The following is a 13009-nucleotide window of genomic DNA, read 5'->3' as shown; positions in this document are numbered from 1 at the left end:
TCAGGAGAACACAAAAAGCAAATGTTTACATATATGACCATACGACAAGAATTAGGTATACAATAGGATAAAAATAAAGTTAGATTTTATGTAAAGTTTGACAAAGTTTTGACATTATTTCCTTGAATATGCACTTAAACTAGTGTTACTTTCTGTGTCTTTGTGTCCAACTGAAAAACATCCCTAAAGGAAAAACTGATATTTTACACTTCTTTCTAACAGGAATTTTTTTTCTCTGCTATAACTCCCCTTGAACTGCTACAAATAACCTGTAAATAATGCGAGTGATACCGTGAGCATAAGTCATGAAGTTATAGCCATCCCAGATTAAAGGTAGGAAAGGTTCATTTCATTACTTATCAGGTAAAAATTATGATGTTTTGAATAGACCATTAAATTACATGAACATCATAAAGTTTCATTAAAATTTTTCAGATCATCTTAGGAAAATAGTGCATCCTTGCTTCGCGGAAAGTAGAAGCTTAAGACCATTGGAATTAACTCAAATTTACAATCCTAAGTAATATGTTTTCATTTACATCTTTATTTATTTTCTTTAAACTGTTTACTTTCAGCAAATCATATCAAGGGAAGCATTATTTGTGTTTAGAGGGTTTATGAATGAACGAATAAAAAGGAAAGACGATCGAAAGACCGGTATGTTCTTGTCTATATTTGTTACCTTTTTGCAACTGTATTATTATTTCTAAGCAGTCATTTGATATAAACGAATTATCACAAAAGTTGCATCGGAGTTGATGATAATTAAAAGTTATATTGTAAAACCTGAAGCTTCGGAAAACATGGTTTTGTAAATTATTTGTCACATAATTAGTCGACCCCTGCAAAACACAAAATAGAAAAATATATCCCTCTTTACTTGACAGATGGCAGTATTTTAGACAAATGTACAAGCTTTAATACATACTTGCTCGCTGTTTACATGGTATTGTACAATGTAAACTATATAAAGCTTAAACTGAAGGAACACTCTTCTGAGAATTAAATCTTTGAGTTCATGGTTTTATGAATAATCGAAAGAGATCAACAACAGATATTTGTTTGGTATTAAAATTTATCAGTTTTACATTTTGTGGAAAAAATTAGTCATTTATAATTTAATGTCGTATCCTGTTTATTTACTTTTTCTTTAATATTTTATTTTGAAGTAAAGGTAATTTGTTCGATTCTTTCATTGGTTTTCTTTGATTTACAACGTTACAACAACAAAGCAAAATGGCGGGTTAAACCTGGCTTAATAGCAAGCTAAACATCCGACTTGTATGACGGTTGTTTAAAGTTCCGTTATATTGACAAAATTGCGTGAGCAACCAACACAGACATAATAGGTTAAGGTGACAATAAAATTGGAATCTTAGCAGTTTTATTAGACTGAGATCCCTAGTACAGTTTAGGAGAGTCTGTCTCCGGGACATTTTTGTTCATCTTTTTGAAACGAGGCACAAAAAGTGTTAAACTGCAAATGTGTTATTAAAAAAAGGTTGCAAAAAAATAAAACAATATTAATATATTCTTCAGCAATATAAGTTGGTTGTAACCCAAATAAAAGGTCTGCTAGACTGGTTCTGTTTATTTCTAAAAGGACCTTAAATGGATTTTACTGAATTTTGTGGTTTAAAAGAAATTTCCAGCAGTATGATTGCTAAAATTCAATAAAAGTATTGACCTCATTAACAAACACTACATTGATATTATGCAAATTACTACAAAAAGTTTTATAACAAGATTAAAGAAAAAATAATTTCAAACTTTGCAAAAATCTTATTCTAATGAATTCGGGTGTATTGTGTTGAAATCAGTTTAACTGCACTGCTGTAGATCAAATATGAGAACTGTATGTACAATCTATACATGTTATAACTATATGTTCTTTATATCCTTGTGTATGTATTGTAATTAATTGTTTTACTGACTATTTATGATTGTCTGATTTATTTGTGCTATACCTATACTATGTTTGTTGACGTAGTTCAAGTTTATCTTCTTAATGCAATAACTTTATTCTAGAAACTGCACTGAGTGTCTGCTGTACGGGTAACTTCACCTTATCTTTTTGATTCTAATCGAATAACTCAAGTTTCCTATTTTTGATTTGCACCTGTTTTGTTTTTTTTTAAAATCAACGAATACGTCGAGATCATGTATAAGTTATATATTTTTTGCAGCAGTAAATACATAGATGATAACGCTCATAATCTCCATTAATGGATAACTTATTAATAGCCGGCTTGTTCCTTCATTCAAAGGAGGTTGACTTCATACAGGAGCTTCTTAGCAATAATGAAAAGAATCTAGCATTATCCTTTAACTTTACTTTCCGCTATGTAGATGATGTCTTCTACTAAACAATTCAAATTTTGGTGTCTATGTTGAACGCATGTATCCCATCGAACTTGAAATAAAGGATACGATTGGTACAGTAAAGTCTGCCTCATATATTGACTTACATTTATAAATTGACAATGAGAACACAACTTTACTGCAAATTGTGAACTTTCAGTTTTTACTAGCAACATTCCAGCAGCGCCTGCATGCATATGCTTAGTCTTTAGTTTTCTATGTTGTGTCATCTGTACTATTATTTGTCTGTTTGTCTTTTTATTTTGGCCATGGCGTTGTCAGTTTGTTTTCGATCTATGAGTTTAACTGTCCCTTTGGTATCTTTCGTCCCTCTTTTGCAATCTTGTCATTGACTGCCCCATAGGCTTACATGCAAAACAGCTGATCTTTGAAATTTTTTTTAAATAAAATGCTGCATAGAAATATTTTTTCATGTTCATATCATGTATAAAGTAATGTGAAATTTTGATTTAATGGGAAAAAAGTGGGTCATGCCACGAAGAATAAAAAGTTATGAAACCCTGAAGTCTGTTTGCTGTTTTTACTAGGCCGCACCACTTCCAGTAAACACGATATCCTTCCACTTTCCTGGTTTGATATCTCAAAAAAGATGCATTTAAAAAAAAAATCTGAATAGATGTTTCAATTCAGCATAAACTTTTAATCAAACAGAAAAAAATGAGCCCAGAAAAAAAATTAAAAAAAATGGATTATTTTATTGCACTCCATGTTTTGACATGCACCGGACACTGGAGTTTTAATACAAGACTGGTATCTATAACTGTAATGACATGCCTTAAAAAATAAATCTTTTAACTTTTTATCATTTGGTTGTCATAATTGAACATAGAAAATGCCATTAAAAGAATTGTTTAGTTGTATTATTGAATATAATTCCACTATTATAAGAGTACCCTTTTCTGAAACAAGTCAAAATTTGGAAATAAGTCATGCCTATCAAATGATCTGTAAATCGCATTGTATTTATTATTATAAATGTTTACTAATTATTTGGATACATTGAAGCTAGGGGAGAATTCTTGTTTATTTTTTTTTCATTTTCCTTCGCTTTGATCAAACCATTTACAACATTTTCTCCCTCCCCCTTTTTTCCATGAAATCTATCCAAGTAGGTCGCTTGTTTAAGTCAAATTGATAAACTGCCCAAAAACATTTTCATCATGAAGATTTTGTTGCAATACAGCTTTATAAAGACAAGAAAGAATATACCTTTCTCGTTTTTGACTACACATGTGCTCATACGTGCCTACTATATCATGGTTTTTTGGCTGTACTTCAAACACCCATGCATATAAAATTTGCAATAAAATCCTAGAATAAACAAAACGAATAGTCAAGTTGGTGTTTTTGGTAAGAATATTGATTACTTGTAACACCTAAGCACAAAAATCCTTGTCAGCATGGATAGAATTAGAAAATTCTACTTTTTAAACAAATTTTCAACCCAAATATGGAATTTTCATTTAACATTGCAGTGCCGCATACAGGACAAGAAGTCATAGTCTCTTGTAAAGTGAAAATTTTGTGAAATGTTTTTCACCAAAAGTTCATTTTATTTATTTTCTACCTAAATGTCAACAGATGCGCAATAAAAAAAATAACCCGAAAGAAAAATTTTAGTTTTGTATGTAGCTGTCTATTCAACTTTCTGTTAGTTGTTTTTACTACGCCACACCACTTCCACGTTTATAACGTGTTGTTTTCATTTTTTTCCGCAGTAAACACTTCCACTTTCCTGGTTTGATCCCCCCAAAAAGATGCAATATTTTTTTTAATCTAAATAGATGTTTCAATTCCGCATTATCTTTTAATCCAACAAAAAAAATTGAGTCCCAAAAAAAAAATCAGAAAAAAAATGGTCTATTTTATTTCACTCCATGTTTTGACATGCACCGGAAACTGGAGTTGTAATACAAGACTGGTAGCTGGAGTTTGTGGCTTCGTTTACCAAGGATTCCTTGCATTTCATAAGTCACTTAAGCTGTTTCCGTCTCATGTGCTCAAATTAACTAAAGTATTTTGTAACCATTATTTCGTGCAGGGGGTGCATATTCAATTTTGTTTCTTATAGATGTTACTTTAAACTTCCTAAATATAGCAAGAAAATAATTTTATTGTCAATCTTAAATGAATTACTTTGAAAACACTTAATTATAAAACCAAAATATATTCATATTGACATGTTGCATATCACTTTGTAAGATATTATCTAACCCCAACTATAAAATTACAAAATAATATGAATACTACTTTAAAAGAACCCACGGTATTATTTAAAGTTAAAATTGTAAGATCTTTAACGCCAATTATTTCACTCGATTACTTGATCGTTTTAGGTCAACAACTAGCACGATACTGAAAAAACGTTGCTAAGATTCGACAAACTTTTGCAGTTGACAATTAAGTGCATTAAAGAATCATATAAGTATAAAAAAATAGATATTTTCTTTTAATAAAAAAAACACTGAAATAAACAGGACATAAAAGTAAGTATTTTCAAAATGCCATTTTTTCTAGGAAAAAAGGAAGTTGAAAGTCAATGAAATCAAATGAATGCAATGTACACACCTTTTTCAATCAAGTGAACCCAAACAAAATACTAACACGAAAGTAATGTTATAGTTTTCAAAACTTCAAGGTAATTATAAAGTAATACTAAACGTATTCAAGCATAATGTGTTAACCCTAATATATACTTCCTGCTAGATAAACACATAGAACACACAAAAGATCTCAATAAAAGATTATCGGTGGTTTTTCAAACGAGAGGGTGTTTCTCAGCTACCATCTCATCGAAGGGCGACAGCCCTGAGATGAGATGTGGCCGAGAAACATCCCTTGACAATCTGTTTATCGCTATTTTGCCTATGACGTCGTTGATGTTGACATTGACAACGTCACGTCACGTGCGCACTTAGTCAGAACATGCAAGGTACATCATTATACTTGACATCTTTGAATGCTCTACAAATGAAAATCATCAAACGATTTAAAGATCATCACTAGGGTTTACTCTAAGTGTGGAGACAAATCTACGTGTTTTGTACGTTATGAATGTCATTACATGACATTCCTACGAAATTTCTCCTTTGATTTCATTAAAATTAAGAATGGAAATGGGAATGTGTCAAAGAGACAACAATCCGACCAAAGAGCAGAAAACAAGTCCAAGTCTCAGACAAACTAGAGGGTCACGGAAGACTACAGCGTTTCCCATACTATGAAATCAATCAGGATTTATCCAAATCCACCGAGTTATGATCACATAATTGTAAATTTTATCTTTCTGACCATTAAGCTGTTTGCAGTTTTTCTCTATATATTGTGAATTCATTACTTGTAGTTGGATACCAGTTGTCGTGGATTTCGTGGGTAGAGGTACCACAAATTTAACTATTCAACGAAGAACAACTTTTAAATTGTCATGTATGCAGACTTTTAAGAGCCACGAAAATCAACTATCCACGAAAATACAATTTTCCCTCAATCCACAAAAATTGGTATCCACGAAAATAAATGACTCCTAATAGTATAGTAATGAGTTTATCGTAATGGCGCAACCATGGGTAAACGTGGTTAATGAACGACCAAAACATTTGCAAAGAGTTGATTGACAATTCAGTTAGTTTGACTGTTTTTCGACCCTATTTTGCTGATAATTTTTGTAGGACATTTATTTCATCTGTCAAGATACTGGCAAAAATAACAACTTATCATGTTAGGAATACAGTTCCTTTAAGAAACCGATTGACAATTTCAGTTATATTGACTTAACTGTAGACCTTTTTTTAGCAGATCATTCTTTTGCTTAAAGTTTCTCAATATTAACTATATCATCATTGATGTCGATTACTGCAATAATGAGTCGATTTGCGGTTTCGGGCACGATGTAGATCTTATATCGCTTATCACTGTTGATTTTTAAGTTGTAATGTATTTATAAATCATGCCGTAATGATCATTTTACCTCTTCACAGATTTACTATTTTTCACAGATGACGACATACATATTTCAATTAAGGTCATCCCTATCCCATCCTCTTTTTTGGCGAATGTGACATCCCCGAATAAGACTTATCCTCGTATCATCGTATTTGTACTAATTCGAGAAATACGAAGGGTGCCACATGTGAAGCAGTATCTGCCTGCCTTTCCGGGGCACATGACAGAACCCCGATTTTTGGTGTGATACGTTGCTCAATATTTTTTTTTCTCTGTTGCTTTTTGTTGTTTTTATTTCGTTTTTGCCATGATGTTGTCAGTTTGACTTCGACATATCAGTTTGATTATAACTCCCGCCTCTCCTTGACTATAGTTCTCGCCAAAAACGTAATCCAGGGTAACATTCATCATTGAAAGACAATCACTTTGATAAGAAGTAGAATGACAATTTCTGTCTTGTTATTTATTTGTAGATCTTGTCTAGCTAAAACTTGTTACTGTTAAAGTTCTCCCTAGATATTGTAGTTTTTAATATCAAAGCCACAATTAAAGTGTTATGCCAATAGTAGCAAAATTATTTCAATATAGTATGTAGTTTTATCGATATCTAAATAAAACACATCACGTCATCAAATAGGAGAATTTCAGTCTGATAGTATTCATTCAAGTTTATTCAACCGGTCAAATTCTATTCGTAGTGAAAGAGGTTCTTCAGAAATACTGTGAAACTGTTTACTAGCGTAGTGGTATTAACCATATGAGGATTCTAAAAGACCTTAAAGAAATTCAGACACTTGTCAAAAACAAGATGATTAAAGATAATTTAATTTCACATTCAGATATATATTGATGATGTTCTTTCTATTAACCATCCAAACATTTCTGATTGGGTTCCATTAATATATCCTTCAGCACTAGAAATTAAAGAAACAACAGTAACGGCTTCCTCCGCCTCATTTTTAGACTTATTCCTCGAATTTGACATAAGTGGTCATTTCAGTACCAGAATCTATGACAAACGAAACCATTTTAATTTTGAAATTATAAATTCCCCCCACCTTAGCAGCAATATACCAACTTCACCTGCATATGGAATAAAAATTTCCAAACTCATTCGGTATTCAAGAGCTTGCATCTGCTACTCAGACTGTATAAAACGTCGCCAGTGTCTGAGCAGAAAGTTGATGAACCAGGGTTATGTCAAAGAACGTCTTGATCTTTTTCTAAAAAGGTTCATCGGAAGATACCAAGACCATGTTGATAAATATTCCTTATCAACTTCACAAATAATACATAATGGTCTTGAAGTATTGAATCTAGGTACTGACGTTGTTTGGCATCTTATTTCGGTGTTATAGTGTTCATTTTAGTTGTCTTTGTATATTTTTAACCTTTACTGTTTAGTCCATTTTTGGTAATATACTGTTGACGTGGCTCGGTATTTATACATTCCACCATTGTGTTATTGTGCTATGGTCATTTTTGTATTCTTTTCTTTCAGTTTTGCTTATGTACTTTGTCTATATGCCATTTTGTATTTCTTTGTTGAAATAGTTATTTGTTTTATACTGATCAGATTATAACACATTGTTGACTGTTGTGCCCTAATTTTTGACATTTTTACCTATTATGTCTATTTGTTTTGCTCACACACATTGTTGTCAATATTATGGAATTATATGCGACTATCACTTTTCACAGTATGGACAAATTAGGCCATGACGACATATCAATCTTCAAATGATAAAATTTACCATTATAGTTGTTGTCTGAATTTAACTTTCATAATACGTTAAATAATCATAAATTGATATGCCAGATTATCATTGTAATAGAAAATCCCATTACGTTTTAATATGCAACGTATTTCAAAAAACGATTAAATGCAAAATAAATAAGGTACATTATCAGATGGTACGCCATATTTCGAAAAATTACTCTTAAAACTTGTTTAGACTGATTACATAATAGACATTATTATGAGTTCTATATTCAATCAAACCTTGTTTCAGTCAAATTACAAATTTACTATTTTAAATTTTGTTTTTTTTTCAAAATTTACAAAAAATGCAAAATAAATAGTGTATTTTCTTCAGTCTTATTTTAAACATCCTGATAAAAATATTATGCGTGGAAACTAAACTTACTCTGTTAAAATTCTGGTTAATCAATTGAAAAATGAAACGAAGCAAGCTGTGTATATGTTAGGGGCATACGAATTTCAATGTCTAACCAATGTTTGACTAGTTTTAAGTAAAATTCCAATTGCTATACAGACGTATAATTAAGATACGCATTTTTTATTGAATTTTCCAGATTATCATTGATTTAATAATCTAATTTTAGGAATGTTCATTAAATAAAAATATCTGTTTGCATCCACTTTTTCCGTCTGGCATGCGAGTTTAATTTCATACTTGTATACGATGCATGGCTATTAACGTCTACATTTTTATTTTCTTACAGACACTTTCCAAAAATTGTGAAAATGGCAACAGATAAAGGTGAATCATTACATTTTTACAAATTCTTATGTAAAAAGATTGGAACTGAACGGGTTGTAAAACTAAGTCGGCTTGCTAACACAATTTATGACCATGGAAGTTTCTTACAAATAATTAGTGGAAGCAAAGGTGAAGGACTTGATTTAAAAGGCAGTGACATTGATCTTATGTATATTCATCCTGATTTTAAAGTTTTTGAATCAGAAAAAGCGGTTGTTGTGTCAAGTACAAAGATCCCAGTTGTTATGGACACAGATGACACACCTCCATGTTTCACCAAACTACGTCTATTCTTCGAAAAACCGCATATTTACTCTGAAAAATTCCAACAATTTTTCCAGACTGATTGTCGTGGTAAATATGTGATTTCAAGCGAATTATATAAAAAGGTTCTATTTCCATATACTCATATCGGTCACGTTAAAAAACCCGGAATAATACACGGACCATGCATAACTGACGAAGATGGTTCTTTTGACATTACATTGGCTCTACAATGTAATCAATGGATATCTCCAGTTCAAACTTGGGTTACAAGATCACGTACAACATGGCCTTCACCAGACCTCATTTCGAAAATAACATCCTGTGGTGTTTTGTTTGTACCTGTTGGATTTAAAGGGTCTATACATGAAAACATACAGTGGCGAATCTCATTTTCAGTAGCAGAAAAATGTCTCATATTTTCTTTCAGTCATACCCAGTTATTATGTTATGCTTTGCTAAAAATTGTATTTAAAGAAATAATGGACAAACAGGAAGAATTGAAAGGTTTATTGTGCTCTTATTTCTTAAAGACATTGTTATTTTGGATTTCAGAAGAATCCAGACCATCTGTTTGGATACCTGAAAATATCATACCATGTTCTAAGGCATGTGTGCAAAGACTATTGTACTGTATAGAATATTCAACACTATTACACTATTTTATTCCCGACAATAATTTATTCTATTTAAGATTCAATTGTAAAAATAAAAGAAATTTAATCAACTTCCTAAATCATTTACACAACATCTGAATTCAGTGTTTTGATTTATCAGAGACTTTAGCTGGTTATTCTAAAGTAACTAATCTTAATATATCGAACACTGACGACATTAAAACAACCCTAGAAACGATACTACCATATCAAGTTTTTTTTCAAGGCTGTCAATTTAAAAATCTGCTGCATGGTTTGCTATATTATTCTAGAACTGATTTATCTTCAAGTTTGTTCATTCTATTCTTGTCACGTGCATACCGGGACTTGCCGCATACAAAACAAAAAGAAAGCAAAACAAACAACAAACGCCTATACCGCAATTACAGAGATGTACTTAGTCATCTGATGATAGATTTACAATCAGATGCAGTATCTGGATGGGTGAAGTTGGCATCTTTTTACTATGTTCATAAAAACTACTTAACATCGTTAGATATAATCAATTATGTATTAGGTAAATGCACTGATGAAAAGATTAACATGACATTATTTGCAGAAAATCTAAATCTTAAAGGAAATCAGGAAACTGTGCTGAAATATATGAAGCAAGAAAAACTGTACACAGTGCTTAAAATGCTGACCTTTTTAAAGCTAACATTTAGTATTGAGTCATCAATTATCCCATCAGAACTAGATTTGGTTGTAAAAGACATCGCATTACAAATCTGTCCATTACCATTTGTACGTTTCCTTCAGTTCCTGTGTTACTATCATCTACATGATTTTACATCATGTGAAAATCCTCGTCGTCAATTGATTCTACAAACGAGTTTTTATTTTTCATTTGAAAAATCTCATTTTGTACTATATGTTCTAACCTTTTATGCCATAGCTTGTCAAATGATGGGTAAGACACAGTTAGCGAAAGCAATATTGCAGTATTTGATTCATATTGACAGGTTTAATTTGACAAATGCAGCATTAAGACTGTCAACACTCAACTGAAACAATAACACATGTTATTACGAATTCAGTGATATTGCTTGTTCCGTAAGGGTTTTGTAATTCACATTTAGATCTGCATACAAATTACAAGTACTAAAATTAAAGGATATTATGTTTAATACCTTTTCCATGGCATATATGAATACATGAATTCGTTTTTCATGATAAATACTTTTAACAAACTTATGCCAAACATCGCACGGAAAAAAACAGTCCATCAGTAGCAGTATCAATGACAAGAATAAAATTTATCTTTTGCGAGACGGACCCGTTTGGGGACATACATATTTGAGACACTTAAAAATATATTAGTTATTGAATTTTTTAAACTAAGTTATACGTTTATATATGTATGATTTCATTTGTCTTTAGTGTTAAAATTAAAACATAATACATCCGACTTCTGTTAGCACGTCTTGGTAAATGTTATGTATCTAAGAATGATTATAGTTATTAAGAAATTAAACCAAAGTAAGATGTTTTGTTTTCATTGTATAGTTAAACCACATTGGTAGTGATCCCATATAGTATACAGGATAAAATATTACATGATGATATTGAAGTCAAAGTAACTAACCGTATCCTACAAAGAAGAAGAAAACTCATTGGGTAATATTATACAATAATACAGACAATACTCTGACCTAAAGAAAAATGGAGAAAAACAACAATCCCCCAAAAGATGCAGCAAAGAAAAGTTGGATTGAGCAGCAAAAAATGAATAAGGAGATCAAATGTAAATGCCAATGAGACAACTATTCACCAGAGACCAAAGCACGAGTCATCGTACGACTTTCGACAATAAGCAAAACTCTTATATAAAGTAAGCTATAAAAGACCCTGCATGTCATATGCTTTGCATATTTTTAGAGCCTGTACACTTCTTGAATTTAGTGTAAGACTGCCAAAAATTTGCCAAAATAGCTCTTATTATATCTTATCAGTAATAAATGGGATTGAACTTTACAAAACAAAATATATTTTGCTACAAAATGTATTAAAACAATGTTAATGTTGCTCAGTCTTTAGTTTTCTATGTTGTGTTTTGTGTACTATTGTTTGTCCTTTGTTTTGTTTTGATTTTTAGCCATGGCGTTGTCAGTTTATTTTCGACTTGTGAGTTTGAATGTCCCTTTGGTATCTTTCGCCTCTCTTCATATATATATATTAAATAATAAGCTTTAGGTCACATATATATTTCGTCCATTTATTCTGTATCAAACATGTTTAAAACGTCAAAGTGACATCATACAGCAACATTTTAACCTAAGGTGTCAAGAATATATTACCCTGTTCGTCATTTTCATTTGTCAATTAATTTAACACAATTGTGAAAGTCTTGTATCAATTTTTCAAATGTCATACAGCCTCTTGAATTCTAAAACAATAAACGAAAAACATTTAAATTTAGTCTCGACTGGTCTAAATCAGCCCATCTATCTCAATTATATATTGATCTTACAAAATTCCAGGTTATTGGTAATTTGGTTCATTGCTGTCAAATTTAAGGATTTCATTAATAGGTAAAAAAAGCTAGAATTTTCAGTTCGGACTAAATTCAGATAGTCACCTTTAAAAATTTCTATAAATTTTCTTAATCAACTTGGATTTTCATATAACTCTACAGCTATCTCAATTATATATTGATCTTACAGAATGCTAGGTTGTTTCGTAGTTTGGTTTATTGCTGTTAAAGCACAAATAAGGTCTTTTCAGATGCTCAGCAGGTTGTAGTGTTAAGTATGAGTCATATGCATTCTTAAGAATGTATGTTCATGTGTAAGGTTAAATATAGACACCGAAGAATGTAGGACCATTAGTGTTCATAACTGAATAGCAATGCATATTTAATTATTCTTAACAACATCCTCTAGAATATCAGTGTGTGATATCCCGTTTGTAAGATTTCTACACATACAGTCATATTTCAAAACATACTCTTTGTATCTATAAAAAAGCAAGATCAACCAACGCAATTTTAACCAAAACCTGCGGGTGCTCCGTAATGGGAAGAATTGTAATTGTATCTTTTGACAAGCTGTAAGATCTATCAGGGATATATCAATATATCAAAACAAAATGGGAATACTATTTTCTATTTGACCCCTACAAATATTTTAGTAATCATATTTAATACATGTTAAACTCAGCATGTTTAAGTCACAGATTCCAATGATTGTTTGTGAAACATCTTCATTGATTTAAAATGTTTAAGTATATTTTTGACTTACCATACCACTAATGTTGAAATAA

At 31.1% G+C, this 13009-nt stretch overlaps 1 protein-coding gene across 1 annotated transcript; it reads left to right on the top strand.

Annotated features, from left to right (window-relative positions):
* The first annotated feature begins 251 nt into the window (after positions 1-251).
* LOC127720287 (uncharacterized) lies at positions 252-11227 on the top strand. The gene is made up of 3 exons (XM_052226802.1): positions 252-333; positions 576-657; positions 8791-11227. Exon 3 carries the CDS (start codon positions 8813-8815, stop codon positions 9845-9847), a length of 1035 nt encoding a protein of 344 aa, XP_052082762.1. The 5' UTR covers positions 252-333; positions 576-657; positions 8791-8812; the 3' UTR covers positions 9848-11227.
* Positions 11228-13009: the final 1782 nt, after the last annotated feature.

This window comes from Mytilus californianus, unplaced genomic scaffold, assembly GCF_021869535.1.
Source record: "Mytilus californianus isolate M0D057914Y unplaced genomic scaffold, xbMytCali1.0.p SCAF_11, whole genome shotgun sequence".
NCBI lineage: Eukaryota > Metazoa > Mollusca > Bivalvia > Mytilida > Mytilidae > Mytilus > Mytilus californianus.
Note: the sequence above shows the minus strand (reverse complement) of the source record. Positions and strands in the feature narration are given on the sequence as shown.